This window comes from Muntiacus reevesi, chromosome 2 (genome assembly GCF_963930625.1).
Source record: "Muntiacus reevesi chromosome 2, mMunRee1.1, whole genome shotgun sequence".
Taxonomy (NCBI): Eukaryota; Metazoa; Chordata; class Mammalia; order Artiodactyla; family Cervidae; genus Muntiacus; species Muntiacus reevesi.
In genome coordinates, this window is record NC_089250.1 from 64,101,692 (window position 1) to 64,120,329 (window position 18,638).

At 41.4% G+C, this 18,638-nt stretch overlaps 1 protein-coding gene across 3 annotated transcripts; it reads right to left on the reverse strand.

Annotated features, from left to right (window-relative positions):
* Window positions 1-2,389: 2,389 nt before the first annotated feature.
* On the reverse strand, window positions 2,390-16,702 carry DSN1 (DSN1 component of MIS12 kinetochore complex). 3 transcript variants are annotated; one of them, XM_065921949.1, is made up of 11 exons: window positions 16,388-16,702; window positions 14,648-14,687; window positions 14,089-14,409; window positions 12,094-12,167; window positions 11,387-11,459; window positions 9,724-9,811; window positions 7,114-7,173; window positions 6,524-6,598; window positions 5,085-5,232; window positions 3,819-3,906; window positions 2,390-3,014 (listed from the first exon to the last, which is right to left on the reverse strand). In XM_065921949.1, exons 2-11 carry the CDS (start codon window positions 14,670-14,672, stop codon window positions 2,911-2,913), a joined length of 1,056 nt encoding a protein of 351 aa, XP_065778021.1. In that variant the 5' UTR covers window positions 14,673-14,687; window positions 16,388-16,702; the 3' UTR covers window positions 2,390-2,910. The 3 variants fall into 3 exon arrangements, with proteins under 3 accessions (XP_065778021.1, XP_065778020.1, XP_065778022.1); XM_065921948.1 differs by having other exon boundaries at window positions 14,089-14,415; XM_065921950.1 differs by having other exon boundaries at window positions 14,089-14,466.
* Window positions 16,703-18,638: the final 1,936 nt, after the last annotated feature.

Sequence of the window (18,638 nt, forward strand, 5' to 3'; positions counted from 1 at the left end):
CTAGGATCCCAGATGCCACGTGGATCGCATGCCACAGCTATAGGTCCATGTGCTCTGGAGCCCGCATGCCGCAAAGGAGAACCAATGCAGCCACAAATAAATACATTTTAAAAATGTAATACAGTGTATTAAATAAAATGGGGGGAGGGGAGGTACAATCACCTTTGGAGAGAGGTGTTCTCTCCCCCTTTCACAGAAAGGAAATTGAGGGTAAGGATGAAGATTCACTCCAAAGTACACTCTTTCCACTATATTATTCTGCTTCTGAAAGAGTGGCAATTAACACCACTCCTCTGATTTTTAAAAGCTTCCTTGGGGCTGTCCAGTTTCCCTTCATGCTCTCCTCTGGACAACATTATCCTTTTTTTTTTTTTGGACAACATTATCTTATTCTTAAGGCTTTAATAACTAGGTATTGGTAACTTCCAAATTTTATTCCTAGTCTAGGTTTTCCTACCCAGTTTTCTATCAGTATATCCAACAATCCAGTTGAAATCTGTTTGGTATGCCAAATTTAACTGTGAACTTTCCCACCTAATTAACTGCTCATTATCTACCCAGTTGGGAGTTTTTACCCTCCTCCATCCACTGTTCTTTTTTTTTAAGGCTCTTAGTTGCAGCAAGTGGGATCTAGTTCCCTGACTAGGGATCAAATCTGGGCCCTCTGCATTGGGAGCTTGGAGTCTTAGCCACTGGACTCTCAGGGAAGTCCCCCATCCACTGTTCTTTAACCTGTTAATCTAACTCTTATACCATCCCTGTGCTATAGATTCTATCATTCTCCCAATCTTACAAATAAGAGGTTAGATGACTTTTTCTCAGTAAGTAGCAGTTAGGCTTTTAACATGGAGGTGACATGCCTGCTGTGTTCCAGACACTATGAATGACGCCCCCTACTCATCCACTGCTAACTCCCAGCCCAAGCAGTCACTCCACACCTGACCACTGCAGACCGTTAAGAGCACAACTGGCCTCTAATAGCCACACCTACTTGCTTCTAACTGCTCTCCAAACAGCAACTGGAGTGATCTTTTGAAAATAAAGTTCTTCAAAACGGAGGGGACATATGTATACCTATGCATATATGGTATACATGGCTGATTCATGTTGCTTTATGGGAGAAACCAACACAATATTGTAAAGCAATTATCCTCCAATTAAAAATAAATTAAAAAAAAAAAGAAAATAAAGTTCTGATCCCATCCATCTCTCAAAACCTTACAATAACTTTCAGTTAACTTAGTCTCAGGTGGTTCTTATACTGGCACTAAGCATTCCTGCTTAACCAATCTATTTTTAATTTTTAGTATCCCAGAATGTTTTATTCTTTCTCCTCAGGCCTTTTAAAATGTGGCTCTTTTTACCTCAAATAACTGCCCTATTTAACTCCTTTCTCCTTCCCAAGTCAACTGTAACATTATTTCTGTAAAAAGAGGTTTCTTCTTGTTTCCTGTGCCCAACAGACTGTGAAAATCATGAAAAGAGGTCCTAAGACTGTTTTTGTTCTTTGCTCTCTTCCCAGTTCCTAGAACTGTGCATGGCATATAGCAGGAGCTAAGTAAATATATGAAAGAATGAAGAAATGTGGGACTTCTCTGGTGGTCCAGGGGCTAAGACTCAGTGCTTCCAAGACGGGAGGCCCTCGATTTGATCCCTAGAACTGGATCCCATAGGCTGCAATTAAGAGTTCACATGTTGCAACTAAGAAAAAAAATATCCTGAAGGTCACATCGAAGATCAAAGATCTCATGTGCAGCAACTCAGACCCAGCACAGCCAAATTAACTAATAAATCAAAAAAAATTTTTTAAAACCAAAGGAACACAGGGAAAAGCTAGGATATATCACCTCCTACTAACTGGTGCATAGTCCAAGCTTTAAGACTTAAGATAATGACTGGGTATTTAAGTGAAGTGGGTTCTGTTCTATCAGGAGGATCAGAAAATACGAGATACTGACAATAAATTAGTTGGTGTTTTATTGGTTGTTAACACTGTCCACACTACTGCTCACTTCTGGGTCCTGACAAAGAATCCTATTTTCTGCTAAGCCTTCCCCCGCCTTTTCATTTTCTCTTATCCTCTTAAAAGGAAGGACAAGAGAAAGCTTTTAAGAACATGCAATCTTATAATGCAAATCATTAACAAATACGGAGAACAATGAAAAAGAGATACTTAACCCCTTCTTGCCATGAATCTAGAATTTAGGATGTCAAATCAACATTAGAAGCTAAAGCAGACTATACTGGACTTCCCTGGCAATCCAGTGGTTAGGACTCCACACTTCCACCACAGGGGGCATGGGTTCAATTCCTGGTTGGGGAACTAAGATCTTGCATGCCACATGGTGTAGCACGCCCCGCCAAAAAAGCTAAAACACATTATAGACACCAGGATATACAGAATGAGTGTTATTATCTTCAATTTGGGAATCTTGTGAGGAGATATATGTATCCATGCAATGCAAACAATGCTCACAACTCCTCTACCTAACATCACCCTTAAAGTCACAGGAGAAAATTAGTCTCATTCTATTTACAACCAGAATGACCCCTAAAATGCTTACTGGATTTGGTCCTGAATGACTTTAGGTTGTTTCAAAACCTCAAAAACATCTTCAGTGTAAGAAGATTTCTGATCACAAAGGATATTTCAAAGAATGGGCCACTAGTTCTGGAGGCCATTCCAAAGCAAAGTCTCAGGCATTTTGCCCGTTCTTGGAAACAGCTTGTATATGACATTCTTTCAAATGCATAAATTCCATTTTAAGAAAAAAAATCAGAGTGCTTTACAGTCAGCCAGTTATCTTCAAAGGCAACAGGGCAGATGTCACAGCTCAGCCTGCTGTGCACTGGGGCACTCTTGCGGTTTCTCTCCTCGAGAGCACCTTGTGGCAGAAAAGCTGCGTTCGGTCACTGACAAGATTTAGAGCAATATGTGCTAGGTTGCTTCTGTAACTGAAGCTTGAGCAGTTTTCGAGCTGGTGAGGGATCTAACTGTTGAGTGCTTCTCTTCCCTGCAGAGAAAAGGAGCCAAAAAATACATTTCAATTGAATTCAAATACCACTATTGAAAACTTACTGTGTGAATACTGTGCCAGACCCTGAAGGGTATTTGAAGGACAGCTTAAGAGCACATCTGCCCTCAAGGAGATGGCTCTCTGGTAGGAAAGCCAGCTGCAACTACAACCACAATATGATCTGATGGGGACTTCCCCAGTGGTCCAGTGACTAAGAATCTGGGCCCCAGTGCAGGGGGCCCGGTTCAATCCCTGGTCAGAGAACCAGATCACAAATGCAACTAAGAGTTCACAGCCTGCAACTAAAGATCCCCACATGCTGCAACTAACACCCAGCAGAGCCAAATAAATAAATATTATTTTTTTAAAAAGTAATGTCAGTGTCACTTGGGAGATTCTTGGAGAATGAAAAGAGAAAAAAGGCAGTGGATAGATATTTCTTGTCCTGAATCTACCCAAACAACACGGTTTGTCAGTTTGTGGAGATTTAATTCTACTATGCTCCTGTCTAAAAATTTCCAATTAACTCTGAGTACCCACAATAGTAATTGTTATTGTGAGGGGGAAATAAAAGTCACCAGATACAGGCCTTACCCTTGGAGACCATTGTTTGTATCCACACAATGCTAACAATGCTCACAACTCCTCTATCTAAAACCACCCTCAAAGTCACAGGAGAAAATCAGCCCCATTCCCGTTACAATCAGAATGACCCCTAAAGTGTTTTGAAGGGCAGTGTACATCCGAAGGGCTATTAGATGTAAAACAGTGCAAGCTCTGGTCCCCTTAAGACAGGCTTACCGAGCTGTACTGACACCTCCTGGAGGCACTGGGTACTTTCGGCCATAAAGGCGTGCAGCTGCTTCACGGATCCTTGCAGTTCGTCCATCTGCAGACAACAGACAACTGTGAACTGGAAGGGTGCACACGGCTTCTGCATGGCTCCTCGAACACACCAGGCGAGTTCCTGCTCAGGAGCTTTGCTTCTGCTGTTCTTTCAATCTGGAATGCTTATGCCAGACATTTTGTTTGCCCTTTCACATCCATACTCCACTCCTCTCCACACTGCTCTACTCCTGAGCAGACTGACCTGCACAACCTCGACAGAACCCCAGGTCCTCTGGCTTCTGGGTGGGCTTGGCCAAGAGGGTAAGAGTGAGCTGAATTAGCTCGGGATATTTTTACCTGGGCCTGCTCCTGGAAGGGTCATCTGGAGTTAGCAGTGCCTCTCAACTGAAGACCATGGCTCTTTAAGAGAAGCCCACTATACAACTCCCTGCCAGGTACCACAGTAACTGTTTCACCCTCCAGCTGAGGAGCAGGAACAGCTCAGCTGCCTCTAAGCCCCAGATCACTTCACTTCACTTTTGAATTCCTGATACCCACATCTTTATACTCAGCCCCTTTGTAAACAGACTCGCCTTACCCTATATCAAATGCCACCTGCTTCCTATTCATACTGGGCTGACCAAAAAGTTTGTTTGGGTTTTTGTAAGCTCTTATATAACCTGAACAAACTTTTTGGCCAACCTAATCCTTGGATTGAGGGACTTCCCTGGTGGTCCAGTAGATAAGACTCTGTACTTCTAATTAATGAGATGCAGGTTCAATCCCTAGTCACGAAACTAAGATCCCACACACTGTGCGGTGCAACCAAAATAAAATAAAGTAAGAGAAACAAATAAAAAAGTCCAACTTGAGACCTCATGCCATTAGGTTCAAGATGGTATTTTGGCAAAAAAAATTATAATAATAATTGGGGTTGACATTTTTCAAAATGTCCTCAAGGCTCACTTCACCATTTCTTTCAAGTCTTTATTAAGGTGGCACCTAAAAGGGCCTTCAACCCTTTTATATAGCAAACTGAAGCCCTCCCTGCACATTCTCTTCCTCCACCTGACTTATTAGATTTATCACCATTTACTTGTTTATTTTCTTTCATTGTCTCTCCATGTTTCCCCAAGGTGAAAATACTTATCTAATTACACATATTCTCCAGTTCTTTTAACAAGGATGAGAAGGTATCAAAGCTGGGTAACTCAGCCAAAGAAACATGACCTAACTCACCACCAACTCCATACAATCAAAGAGTTTAGTCTGGTTCTGCAGTATCTTCTGGTAGTCAGGTTTTGTATTAAGGACTTCACTCTGGGAAGACCCAACATACATTCTAGGTTCCACTTCAACTTCAGTATTTTTGGTTTCAGCTGATCCTCTAAAATAAAAATAAAACAAAAAAGCTTTCAAATAATTTTACAATCATTTTCTGTGGGGAAATAGCAAAGATTTACCTAGGGAAAACACTTCCTAAAAGGCTTTACTAACTTGAATCAATATTCTTTCACCCCACAGTGAGCATAGGCTCTCTTACTAACAGGAGATTCTGAGATAATTATCTAGTGTTAATGTTTTTATACCTCTGGACTCCAGGAAATGCTAGGTTAGTTGACTCCATCTAACAGTAAGGTCCATTTACAAAAAGGACTACTCCTGGGATAAAGCTTGAAGTTAACATCTATGATCTATAACCAAAAAGATGCTGGCCCACTTCAATTATCGAAAATAACTCAATATAATGGAGAGTTTATGAAAACTGTTGGTGACTCTTTAGTCCTAACAACCCAATGAGGTAGGTAGTAATATTATCCCATTTTCAAATGAGGAACTTCAGAATAAGTGGACTGTCCAAGGTCACAGCACTAAGGAGTAGTTAGGATTTGAACAGAGACAGTCTGCTTCCAGAAGCTTTCCTCTTAACTATAAACTATGGCCCGTTTATACTGGAAACTGCCATCTTACGCATGTGTCTTCATACATAGAACATTTAAAGGGTGAAGAAAGTAATAAGCATCAATGCTTGGATTAGGGAAGTTTCTCATACTGTGCTCCTCAAGGTGCCTCTCTACTAAGAGGCCACTTTGGCAATTACTATTTTGGCTAATGTTTTATAGTTATGTTTCTAGCTAAGGTTCTGTTTTGGGGGAAAAAACTTAAAATCACTGATTTGGACAGTAAAGTGAAACCAAAATCTAGCACTTTCCCATTTTATTATGCCTTCAAGACCCAAAGATCTTCGCTCTCCTGTAGACCCACTTCCATCACCTCTTTCACCCCTGTGTCTCCATGAGGGCCCTGGCTCTGGTTCTCTCCCACAGTCGCAGCTCAAAGGCCATGTGCTCACTGAAGTCCCTTGATACCGTTCCTGGCCCAGCCCCAGGTTGCCAGGTACAGGGCAGAGACGTGCCTGTCTCCCCCAGAATGTGGAATAGCAGTCAAGGGCACAGAACAGAAGCAATTCTGTTCTTTGACTGAAAACAGTGACAACTCTTCCTTCCCAACCCCCTCACCCTCCATTTTCAGTCACACTGTTCATATGTACTCTACAGAGATTTGATGAGTTGACTGGCCTGTAAGAATGGATTCATCATTCAGTTTGTACTAACAGAACTGAAATCAAATCAAAAGTCACAAGGTAAAACTGTCCTATTTCCTGTCATAGATCTAACCTTGACAGGATCTTTTCAGCCTCTTCCTGGTAGCGCAGCAAGAGCTGATCCCAACTCTGACGTTCTAAAGAAAACCTACAGAAGTAGGAAAAAATTCAGTTAACTTTTGATCATCTCATTCTGAATCACTCAGGGCAAGCATACGTTAGATGTCTACTCTTGTTCTAAGATGTGAATAAAAAGGTCATTAAAAAAAAGATTAGAAAGCACGACCAAGTCAGAGGATAGTAACTTAATCAAATAAACATGAGTCTTTACATCAAATCCACATCCTTAGTCTCTAGACTCCATTCTATGAAACTGGCCATCAATACAGTCCATAAACCACTCCAGTGTTTTTGCCTGAGAAATCCCATGGCCAGAGGAGCCTGGTAGGCTACAGTCCATGAGGTCAAAAAAGAGTCGGACACAGTTTAGTGACAAAACAACAACAGTACATAAAATCCCAGTGTGCAGCTTTCTAACTCCCAGTGTGGACACAGCAGTACTGACACTGAAAAGGATGTTTACTATTAATTTTTTCCTGGGTTTAGTTATTTTTCCCAGACAAATTTAGATTTTCCAACAAAAGTTCACTCATTTTCACTTACTTTGTTATATATTCCTTCATCTCAGCCACTGATGTTTCCAGAGCCAAATCTGATACTTTTCTAGAATAGACAGGATTATGAGATTAACAGAAATCTTCCAAGAGTGTTTGATTTTAGTACTGGATGTCTCACATAATTTTAACAGCAATAAAACATGTTCAGAATTTATCTTTCAACGAATACTTAGTCTTGGGACTCAAATTCACTTTTGCACTAGGTATTAGCTTTCTCAGTGGTCTTTTCATTGTCTGTTTCCCTCATCACACGTGAACAGATTAACCTCTCTTCAAATATTCCTTTTGTATTTTTCATTTCTTAAAAATTCTGTGACTCTCCACTGCATTCAGAAGAAAAGCCAAAACTCCTTAACCTGGCACTTAAGGTGCTCTGTGTTTTGGCTCTGTCCAATTCATTAACTTTGATTCCTACTGTTACCCTTTATCTATTCTATCCATATAATGCCACAAAGTTTTGTTCACACCATTTTTTTTATTTAGCCTCTTGCCTTCCCACTAATCAAAACCTTAATAGCTTTTTCATACAACTGTCTTTGCATTTAAGTTGAAGCTTTCAGTTGGATATGTTCTACTTAAACCAATAGCTTGGCTCAGTAAGGTGATTAATTCTAATGGAAAAGCAGGAGGCATTGAAAATGCCAAAATTGTGCAGATGTACTTGGTATTCTACCTGGCAAAGGCAAATCAGCAGTGTCACCTTTTATGTTTTTCTATCAAAGCCTGTGACAAACAGCCTCTATCACCTCTAGCTGCAAATATAGCAGCCTCTGGTTTAAATATACTGCATTAAAAGAGAAGCAATGTCGAGCTAACATAGTTTTCATTTCCTGAATAGCCATGTTAATTCTAAGGATCCATGAAAAGGCAGACCTTTGTGAAGTCAAAAGTGTAAGATCAAGTCACATAATTTGCTGCAGGATGGGGGGAGGGGCTCACTGTTGCCCCTGCTGAGGGACTATCAGTTTGGTGGGGGGGGCAGCAGCGGCAGCTATTAAATTTCTCTTAATATTCTTGCTGGCCAACAGCTAATAACATGACTTTATCTACAAATGGCACGGCTAGCAAAAATATGAATGTTTTTTGTCTCATCTTCACATATTTGGTTCCTCCTCACCATCCAGGTCTTACAGGTCTCAGGGCAAATGTCAAATCATTAGAGGACTTCTCGGACCACTCCAGCTTAAGTTGCCCACTCCCTCAAGTCACTATCATATTACCTGCCCAACTGATTATCACTGAAATCATTCAGATTATATCTGAAGTCATTATTTTCTAAGTATTTGTCTGTCTCTCCTACTACAATGAATAAGAAGAAAGATCTTGTTTGATTACTTATCACTGTATCTCCAGCTTCCAGAAGAGCATGGTACATAGAAGATGCTGGATAAACATTTGATGAGTGAATGAACAACTGTCTAATTAAGTCTTATTTCTCCAAAGAAGCCATACAGATTGCCCATAGGCACATGAAGATGCTCAACATCACTATTAGAGAAATGCAAATCAAAACTATAATGAAGGGCTTCACTGATGTCTCAGTAGTAAAGAGTCCACCTGCCAATGCAGGACACACAGATTCAATCCCTGATCCAGGAATATCCCACATGCCGCGGAGCAACTAAGCCCACGTGCCACAACTACTGAGCCTATGCTCCAGAGCCCGAGAGCAGGAACTACCAAGCCCACGTACTGCAACTACTGAAGCCTATGCACCCAGAGCCCATGCTATACAACTAGAGTGGCCAACACAATGAGAAGCCCATGTACCGTGACTAGAGAGTAACCCTTGCTCACTGCAACTAGAGAAAAACTCATGCAGCAACAAAGACCCAGCACAGCCAAACATTAAATAAACAAATAAAATTATATATGAAAACTACAATGAGGTATCACCTTACACCCATCAAAAATGGCCATCATGAAAAAGCCTACTGATAATAAATGCTGGACAGTGTGTAGAGAAAATGGAAATCTTAACACTGGAAGTGTAAATTGGTGCAGTCACTATGGAAAACCGTATGGAAGTTCCTTAAAAAACTAAAAACAGAGTTACCATATGACCCAGCAACCTAACTCCTGGGCATATATTTGGAAAAGACAAAAGCTAATTCAAAAAGATACATGTACCCCAATGCTCACAGCAGCACTTTTTACAATAGCCAAGACACAGAAGCAACCTAAATGTCCATCAACAGATGAACAGATAAAGATGTGATGTATGCGTACATAAACACACCCACCCACCCATCCACCTCCACACACACAGGAATATTACTCAGCCATAAAAAAGAATGAAATAATGCCATTTGCAGCAACATGGATGGACCATTATCATACTAACAGATTAAGTCAGACAAAGAAAGAAATATTCCATACATCGCTTATCTGCAGAATCTAAAATATGACACAAATAAACTGAAGTATACACAAACACACACATATATACATATACACACATATACCTGAATCACTTTGATGTGCACTAGAAATTAACACAACACTGTAAATCAACTATACTTTAATTTAAAAAATTAAAAAAAATAAAAAGTCCTAATTCAGTTATAATTTTGGACAGAAAGGGAACTGTTCTTACCCTTCTGAATCTTCAAAACATTTTTGTAGTGTTCCATTACTTTCCAGTCTGTCTGCAAAATGTTTCAATTCTTCAGAAAGGGAAGATGCTACAGAGAACATTATATGTTACAAAATAAAGGGAATAATACTTTTCACAGTGAGCTGCTGACAAAGATGTAACATAGGTAAAGTGGCCTCAGCTCTAGAGTCACCTGCTACATTCTGGCCCTCTCACCCATTCAAAAAAGTGATATAAATATGCAGGGTTATCGTTTTTCTTTGGGTAGGTATAGATAAAATGGAAGACAATTCCTCTTTATAACATTTATAATAGTGATTTTCACACGACTGATGAAGAAGCAGTTTAAAAGATGTGTCAGAAAGATGTTTCTGGATTGATAATTCACTCTTTCAAGAGATCTGATCTGCTGGCACTGGGTGAAAGAACATGTTACAGAAGTCAGAAATGCTAGCAGCAAATAAAAAAACGACGGGCATAAGGTAAAAACAGGTCTCTGCTTAGACTTAAAAAGAATTCCCAATTAAATTCAGGTGAAGAATGCAGAGGGGAAAAGATATGTTAAATAGCTATCAAAATAACCTGGACATGTCTACCCTAATTATGGTGATAGTAGAGTTCTGAGATAAACAGCTTTAACCTGGCAAGTAAGTCTGACTTCATGTATATTCTAGGTCTTTTATTTCTGACCTGAATGATTGTAAAATTACACTGTAAGGAGAAAAGCTATTTCCTAGAAAGCTGAAAATCGACTCCCGGGGAAGAATATTTGCAACTTATGTCACAGGCTAAAGCTAATTTCCTTAACACATAAAGAGTGCCTGCAAAACCAATACAAAAGAGTCAGTTCCTCAATTTTAAAAAATGAACAAAGGATATGTATGGACAGATAATACATAGAAAATAAAGTACAAATGGCTCTCCTCTAAAAATATGAAAAAGTATTATCCTCTTCAAAAGAAAAACAGATTAAAATCCCAAAAAAGAACTTTAAATAATACCTACTAAATAATAAAAAAATCTAAACATTTAGTTATAGTATACTTACGCTAGTTAATTCTAACGTATCTTATTTTTACTTGAATGTATGTTAAAAGGCTTGTATAAAAAGGTATTCATTATCCATTCACTGTAATAATGAAAGACTGAAAATAAACCCAAAAGTCCATCAATAAAGAACCGTTTAAATCAAATATAGTACATTTATAAAACAGAGTATCATGTAGCTGCTAAAATGTCAAGACAGCTTTATCAGTATGATAAAGAACTCTGTGCAAGATAAATTAAGGTTTAAAAAAACAACAAACAAGATTAAGAACAGTGTGTATAAAGGATTATTCATTTGATTTTAATGGATAAATGTTTAGAAATGCAGTAAATCTGCAAAAGATACAAAAGAAGCTGGTGGCTATGGTTGCCTCTGGGAGGAGAGGAACTGAGACTGGGGGTCATGGGGCAAGAGAGGCTTACTTTTAGACCTTCTAAACTTTGTAAGCACATATTCATATCTTTTTTAATGCAGTTCCCCCCAAAAAAGGAGGAGGCCTGGTTGTGTAAGGTAGCAGGTCCTGTAAACAGGGACCCCGAGAGAGAGGTTTCAACCAACTCTAATAGAAGGTACAGACCAGGGACAAAGCTCGAGTGTCTGGTCTTAGCAACTTACCTTTGGCTCTAAAACTTTCAAGACTGAAGCCCTCAGTTCCCCTTAGGAAAGGTTCAAGTTTCTGAACAGAGAACTAAATAAAGAAAAGCATTTTCAGTACAACCACCAAGATTTGCCAGGCCAGTCCTGAATTCATGTAATCTTAGGACATTTAATAAATGTGAGTAAGCATGATTTAATTCTACACCTAAGATTTTTCATATAAACAAAACAAGAAAATAAAAAGGTAAGGATAAAAGTCTTTGTTGTCTAGACTACGTGATGTGATTTTTGATTCATGGGGGAAAATGGTCATTTAATTCACACAAGTGACTTGCTTATCTAAACTGATGCAATCACCAGTTAGTCATATAATTCCAATTTAGAGAGCAGCCAGATTTCAAATGTCTGCTTAAACTTAGATATGACCTCCACCCACCTTAAAGTCCCATCATTTGCTGCTAATGAGCAAATACACTAGACAGGGGCACTCTCTTAACTGCTCAGTCAGCCTCAGCAACATCCATGGGACTGCTGGAGCCTGATCCAGAGACAAAGCTTCTGGGATTAAATCTGGTTTTTAATTTAATCTCACTAGAGAGAAACACCTTTTACTCTTTACTGATAAATCACACAGTGTCTTTGGGGATGTCACAATAACAGTTTAAAAAAAAAAAAAAAGGAAAGAGAAAGAAAACACTCCCAATCCTGAGACTCTCGACTCTCACCTGGAAACTGGAAAGGAGGAGAGAGCTCAGCCGTTTGCTTTCTGTTAGGTCGACACTGATGGATCTGCAGAGCTCTAACATAAAATATTACCACATTCAAAGAGATGGACACTTATAGTTAGCAAAGTAAAAAGAAAAACAAACTGAAAAATTCCCTCCCTCTTGATGCAGTCCAACTTAAGATAAGAAAACCCAAGCAGTCTTCTCTAATCTGTCTTCTTACATCTAACTTGTTCAAGATCACTAGAGAATGAAATTTACCTATATGTGTATCCTAAATTTAAAAAATTAAAAGAACCTTTTGTGTATTACCTTAAAATCTTGTCTTGCTAAATAAAACAGATTAAAAAAAAATTCTCCTTGTGTTTTATATTCACCATTTGAAGAAAGGAGATGGGAATATGTCAGAATTTTTATGATAGCCATTGCAGTGTGGTTTAAATATAGTGTCTTAAGAATCTTCTTATAAACTATGAGTTCTACTTTACAGATGGGAAAACTGAAGCTCAGAAAGGAGATACTTGTTTGAAGCCAGAGACAATAACATTAATAGTAAATTTGTTTAACACAGACTATCTAAAAAGGCATTTTATTAAATTCTAACTTTCACCCTCACTTGAGGCAAGTGACTTACCAGCTTAACCATTTAACAAAGGTTAGGTGCTGGGCAACTTGCCCAAGGTCACACAGTGCATCAGCCTGAACTAAACAGGCATTTTACATAATTATGCCACTGAATCCTCAAACATCTATCAATAAAAGATGTAGATACTGTTTTTCTCAATTATGTCCATTTAAAAACATCAATTCTCATACAGAAAAGGAAATTCGCTTTTGAGAATTAGGAGAAATACATGTCTTTTCGCCCTCCAGTCTCAGCTGGCTGTTTTTAAGTTCTTTTGCACCCTCTCTTGATTACTACTTCTCACTTTTAGTCATGAAAAACAAGATACCTTCTGCCTATAACCAAAGAAACCTGGGAAGTGGCCAGGAATAACCAGAAAATAACAAATCTTATATGTCAGTAATTTTTTATTACACAGAATTTTAGGTCCACATGCTCTGGAACACAGATAAACGTAATAAAGGTAACCTTAGGAAAATGAAATTTCTTGGCACGTCTATGGAGGAAGTATACAAGCATTACCATGGTAGCAATTTTCTGATATGCTACATGGCTGTTTTTAGATAGATTTCCTTCTAAACATCAGAACTTCAGGAAGTGAAGTAATATCTTTAATTACGATAACTTAACACGAGCTATATTTATTATGTGCCAAGTACTGTGTTATGTATCAACTCATTTAATTCTCAGTCTTGTAAAACGGGTATTATTTCACCCCACTTACTGATGAGGACCATAAAGCAAAAGAGGCTAAGTAAGCTGTCCAAGATCATACAGCTAGTAAGCTCTTCCTGAAATCTGCTACTTTCCACATTAAATCTTGTACTTCAGTGCTTCCTGAGATGCTATTACTATAAACTCACACAAAATCACATTCAAATACACCACGTCTCAAAACTAGGTTTTTACCCTAAATATTTTTATGGGTTCCTCCGTCTGAGATAGTTTCAGTTATAAAACCTAAAATCAGGTAGCAACCCATCCACCTCCTATTCTACTTTAGGATACGAGGAAGAAAGCCAGAGGAGATCTTTACTTCTAGCCAATGTGAATGCTGAACATTCGCTTAGCACAGGTGAGTGCTGAACAACTGTAAATCAGATTTCCTGTCCATGGTATAGATTAAAATGGGTAGCTAATAACATGATACTGCATATGGCATTGATACTGAATACTTACTAGGTGTTTGACATCAGTACTTATAATCTGAGAATACTCCTATAGATGAAGAAACTGAAGCTCAGAGAGGTGAAGTCATCTGTTCAGTCACATAGCTAGTAGTAAGCAGCCAAGTCAAGCTTAACTTTCTGCCATACCTCACTGCCTCTTATCTGAGCTGGAGCTCCAGTTTTATGTACATAGCACCCCACCTGTGATGCCCTGATGAAAGGGAGGTAGTGACTTCCGCCGGTTCGTTTCTTTCATACTTGCTCGCCGCCAGGACTGCCTCCTGTCTTGATGACAGGCAGACTGCTCTTGTGGGGACAAATGAAGGGACCTGGATTCAAGTCCTTCCTGGTGGCTGAGATCACCACTGTCCCCTTTTCGGGGGCTACAGCCATGGTGAATTCGTTCCTTTGAAACACGTTCAGTCATCTCCAGGGAGGCGGACGATTTATTACACACGTCCACAGGGTTGGGATCTGATTCCAGTTGACGCTCATGAGTCTTAGATGCCACTGGTTCCTCTTCTAGCACTTGTCATAAAAAAGTCAAAATACAGAATCAAACCCATCACAACTAAGAATCTGTGCAAAAAAAGTGGCAAAAGGAAACATATGCCCCAGGTCATGGAAACATTAAGGAAGCATCTCTGCAAATATACAAATAAGTGATTTCAAATCCACCAAGAGCCAGGGAGGTATTTAGGTAAAGCTCATGAACCTGAACCCAAGGCAAGAAGGTACCAAACTCCATGACAATACTCACCTACCATCTCCGGTCTAGAAGTCATCCTGAGTGGAGAACCCTGAAATAGAAAAATGAAGTAATCTACTCTCCATATTTCAGTCCCAGTCTTGCTGCGGCTTTACTCCCCCAGAATCAGCCTTGTGCTTTCTTGTCTCTTTGAACCGCCCCTTTTGGCCCCATGAAATTCTACCTGTCTGACAAGGCCCAGCCCAACCTCACCTCCACACCTCTTCCACAGAGCATCAGCAGGGCTCATCACTTCCTGTTCTGAATTTCTACAGAATCTATCACTAGAAATAATCTTTATCTTCCTTAACACATACCCCTTTTAGTTTCCAATTATTTTGTGTTTAATAAGGGCTTAACTGCATAATTCAATCAATGGCATTATGATCTACATGGTCTTCAAAACATGAACACTTTATCCTTCACTTATTAATTCTGCAGATTCAAAGGCCTGTCCATTCTACTTCCAACAATCTTTAAACTCTTCCAATTTCCAGCCATAGTTCAAATCTCATAGTTTCTATCCCTCTGCCCCACTTCCCCCAAGAATCGAACAGCCGCTCCACTAGTTTTTCCTACATGCAGCATTGTTCCTCTCCAATCCATTCTTTATTTTTTTGGCGACACTGAGCAGCTTGTGGGATCTTAGTTTCCCAGCCAGGGACTGAAATCCAGCCCTTGCAGTGAAAGCTCGGAGTCCTAACTACTGGACAGCTGGGTAATTCCCTCCAATCCATTCTTTAGACAGCAGCACATTCCTACAGTGTACCCAACACCTTCCAGAAGCTAGTCCTAACTAGTACCCATTCTTGCTTTCTCCTGCTATTTCCACTCCATGCACCACTTTTTTTTAAAGTTTCTTTTTCAATTGTGCTGAAATATACACAACATAAAATTTACCATCTTAATCATTTTTAAGTGTACAGGTCAGTGACATTAAGTACATCCACACTGCTGGCTACCAACACCATCCACCCAGAAAACTCTTTTCATTTTCCACGCACCACTTCTGAATCTTTGTACACATTGCCTTATAACTTATTCTTCCTTCCCAATCGAGCTCAAGTGTGAAGCTTTCATACCACGTCTCTTTGGCAGAGTTGGCAGCTCCACCCCTGGGCCTCCCTGGCACTGGTTGTAAAGTCTGTTTACATGTCTCCTGGGGCCAGACTGTATTCCTAAAGCTTGTCACAGACAAGTAACTGGCTGGTAAAGGACAGGGACGTGACCGAGCCTCCTCCTCCACCACCAATAAAAATCCATACGGGGTGAGGGGAGTGCTTAGTAAAGAAAAATAAACATATGTGAAGGGACAAAGTAGAAAAGATAAGAGAATAAACGAGGGGTAGCAGAATCAAGGATCTAAATCATCACAGTTACGACTGTATCATTCAGATGAAAATCTGGTTACTTAACAGCAACCACTGACACTTTTAAGTGCTTATTACACGCCTGGACCTCTGTGTATGTAAAACTGTATGTGTATTACTGCGCCATTTAATCGTTGCCACAGCTCTGGAAGTACCATCAACAGTTTCACGCTGCAGTTAGTTGAACTGAGAGTCAGAGGGGCAAAAAAACCCCAAAAACTTGTTAGGTAGCCAGCGTGGAGAAGAGGCGAAATTCGAACCCTGGCCTGTGTGGACCCACCCCCACCCAGCTTTCAACCTTCCACCAACAGTGAGGTCTAGACCGCGGGCTCTGCAAACAGGCCCCGAGCGAGGCGCCGCCCGCCCCGGGGTCTCCTCTTACCGGGTGTCGAGGGTGACGACGGGCAGGGGGGGTGTGGGCTGAGCCGCGGTGTCCGACCCCAAAGAGGCTGGTGCGGGGGTGAGGAAGGCCTCGTCCGGGAACGGGCCTGCGACTTCCTCACCTCAGAGAGACGCCTGTCCAACCTAGAGCCTCCGTCTCCGAAACACAAGGCCGCAGGTCACTCTCTCCGCGACGCCGGGTTACCCCTGGACGCGCTGCACCAAGGCCGTTGCTCCTTCCAACTTTGGGACCACTTCACTGCCTTCCGGCGGCGCCAAAGCCGCCCCTTAGAAAACTCCCGCCGCCCAAGAACGCATGCGCGGCCGGCGGACTCCCGGGCTCGCGCAAGCGCACACGCCGCTTCCGCGAGGCGCATGCGCAAACCGCTATTCGCGACTCGTGGCCCCGCCCTGTCTGTCCAAGTTCTTCCCCGCCCAGTATTGGCCAAGTTACCAACTTCCCAACAACGGCACTCCCAAAGAATCCTTGACTGAGTACCGTTACACCGTCGTGTTCTTTGCGCTTGACATGCCCAGAGCCTTTCCAAGATTAGGGAGTAGAGGCCCAGAAAGGTAATTGCCAAAGGAAGACATTAGCGAGTGGGCAATGACGCCCTGTCCGGTCGCTGGTCCACAATCCTTCTCTCCCTTTGTCTTAACTCTAAAATTGTGGCCCATGACTCTCCCAGGGCAGGCTGGGACCACTTTTTCCAGTTCTCCTCTAGCATATTTTCTCTTTTTGTGGCCCCTTCAACACCTGGAAAAGTTTAGGATCTCGCCTTTTACAACCTCCTTGCAGACCTCCCGCTCCCCAAATCGCTTGCCACTCGTTATCATCACCCCTATTGCTTCTGCTCCTTTGCTTAAGCCGTTATCTTGGCCTGAGAAGCCCTTCCCTGATTATTCTTGGCAGAATTCTCCAATTTTAAGCCTCAGTTGAGGATCCAGTGCACTGAGAGCCTTCTCTGAGGCCCCAGGCTGTAAAGCAGATGCCCTTTCTGTGCTGCCGGGAGCCTAGCCTGTGCCTGGCACACTATCCATTGCTGGCTTGGGGGCTCCCGGAGAGCACGCTGCTGTTTCAACACCCAGCATGATGCCATCAGAGTGTCACCTTGCATGCCTTCGGGATCTGAAATCTCCCCAAGTGTTGAATCACAAGCAGTCCACAAAAACTGCAAGAAGGGTTAATGAGCCACCACTGGAATGTGACTGTGGTCATCTTTCCATAACAGCTGTGGGTCCCTGGAAAAGTTTTCTGGTGGTAGGCAGAAATCTGCCTTCCTGACACTTCCACTCTGTGGTTCTAGCATGTTGTCTCCCAACAGATGTCTGAAGCAGAGATTTGTTCTTTGTTCCCTGAATATCACTTTCTGGAGCCCAGTTCCTTCCCTTCCCACCCCACTTCTTCAACTTCTCACTTGTCAATGTCCCAAGAACAGAACACAGCCAGAACTGGCCATCCTGGGGCACAGTGGGTAAGTATGTTGCCTCATGGAATCCAGACCCAGTGCATCCTCCAGGTTGTTTCCCTGCTTTCAGTTTTTCCATGACTCTCTACTGTCCACAAGATGTGGACATTCCTTCCCTCATAAGGCACTGTGTGATCTCACCCAGCCTCTTTCTTCATTCCCCACACCAGTGATTTCTTCCAGTTCCCTGATCCTGCTCTGCTTTCTACTAGGCTTTCTACATGCTGTTCCCTCTCCCTGGAACATGTTGTCTCCATCTCCTGCCTGCAACACACCACCATCTCCTTGATCTGGTCAACATCTCAACCTTAGGAATCATTGCAGCCTTTCCTGATCCCTCCGACTCCCTGACCACCCCTTTGCCATTGACATTTGGTTTCCTGTTTTTCAGGTCCATATACTGTTATCCTCAATGCCCAGCACAGGCCTGGCTGTTGTTAGACTCTCAAAAAAAGAGATCTGGAATTCCTTGGTGATCTAGTGGTCAGGACTTCATGCTGTCACTGCTGAGGGCTGACATTCAATCCCTGGTCTGAGAACTAACATCCCACACAAAAAAGTAATTTTCATGTGGTTGCTGGCTTCCAAGATGGTCCCCAGTGACCTCCACTTTCTGCTCTTCATGCCCTTGTATAGTTCTCTTCCAAAAGGAATAGGACTAATCTGTATAACTAGTGAGATACTGCAGAAATGATAGTGTATGATTTTCAAGGCTTAAGTCATAAAAGACTTTGCTACCTCTCCTGCTTTCCTAGATCACTTGCTCTAAGGGAAGCCAACTGC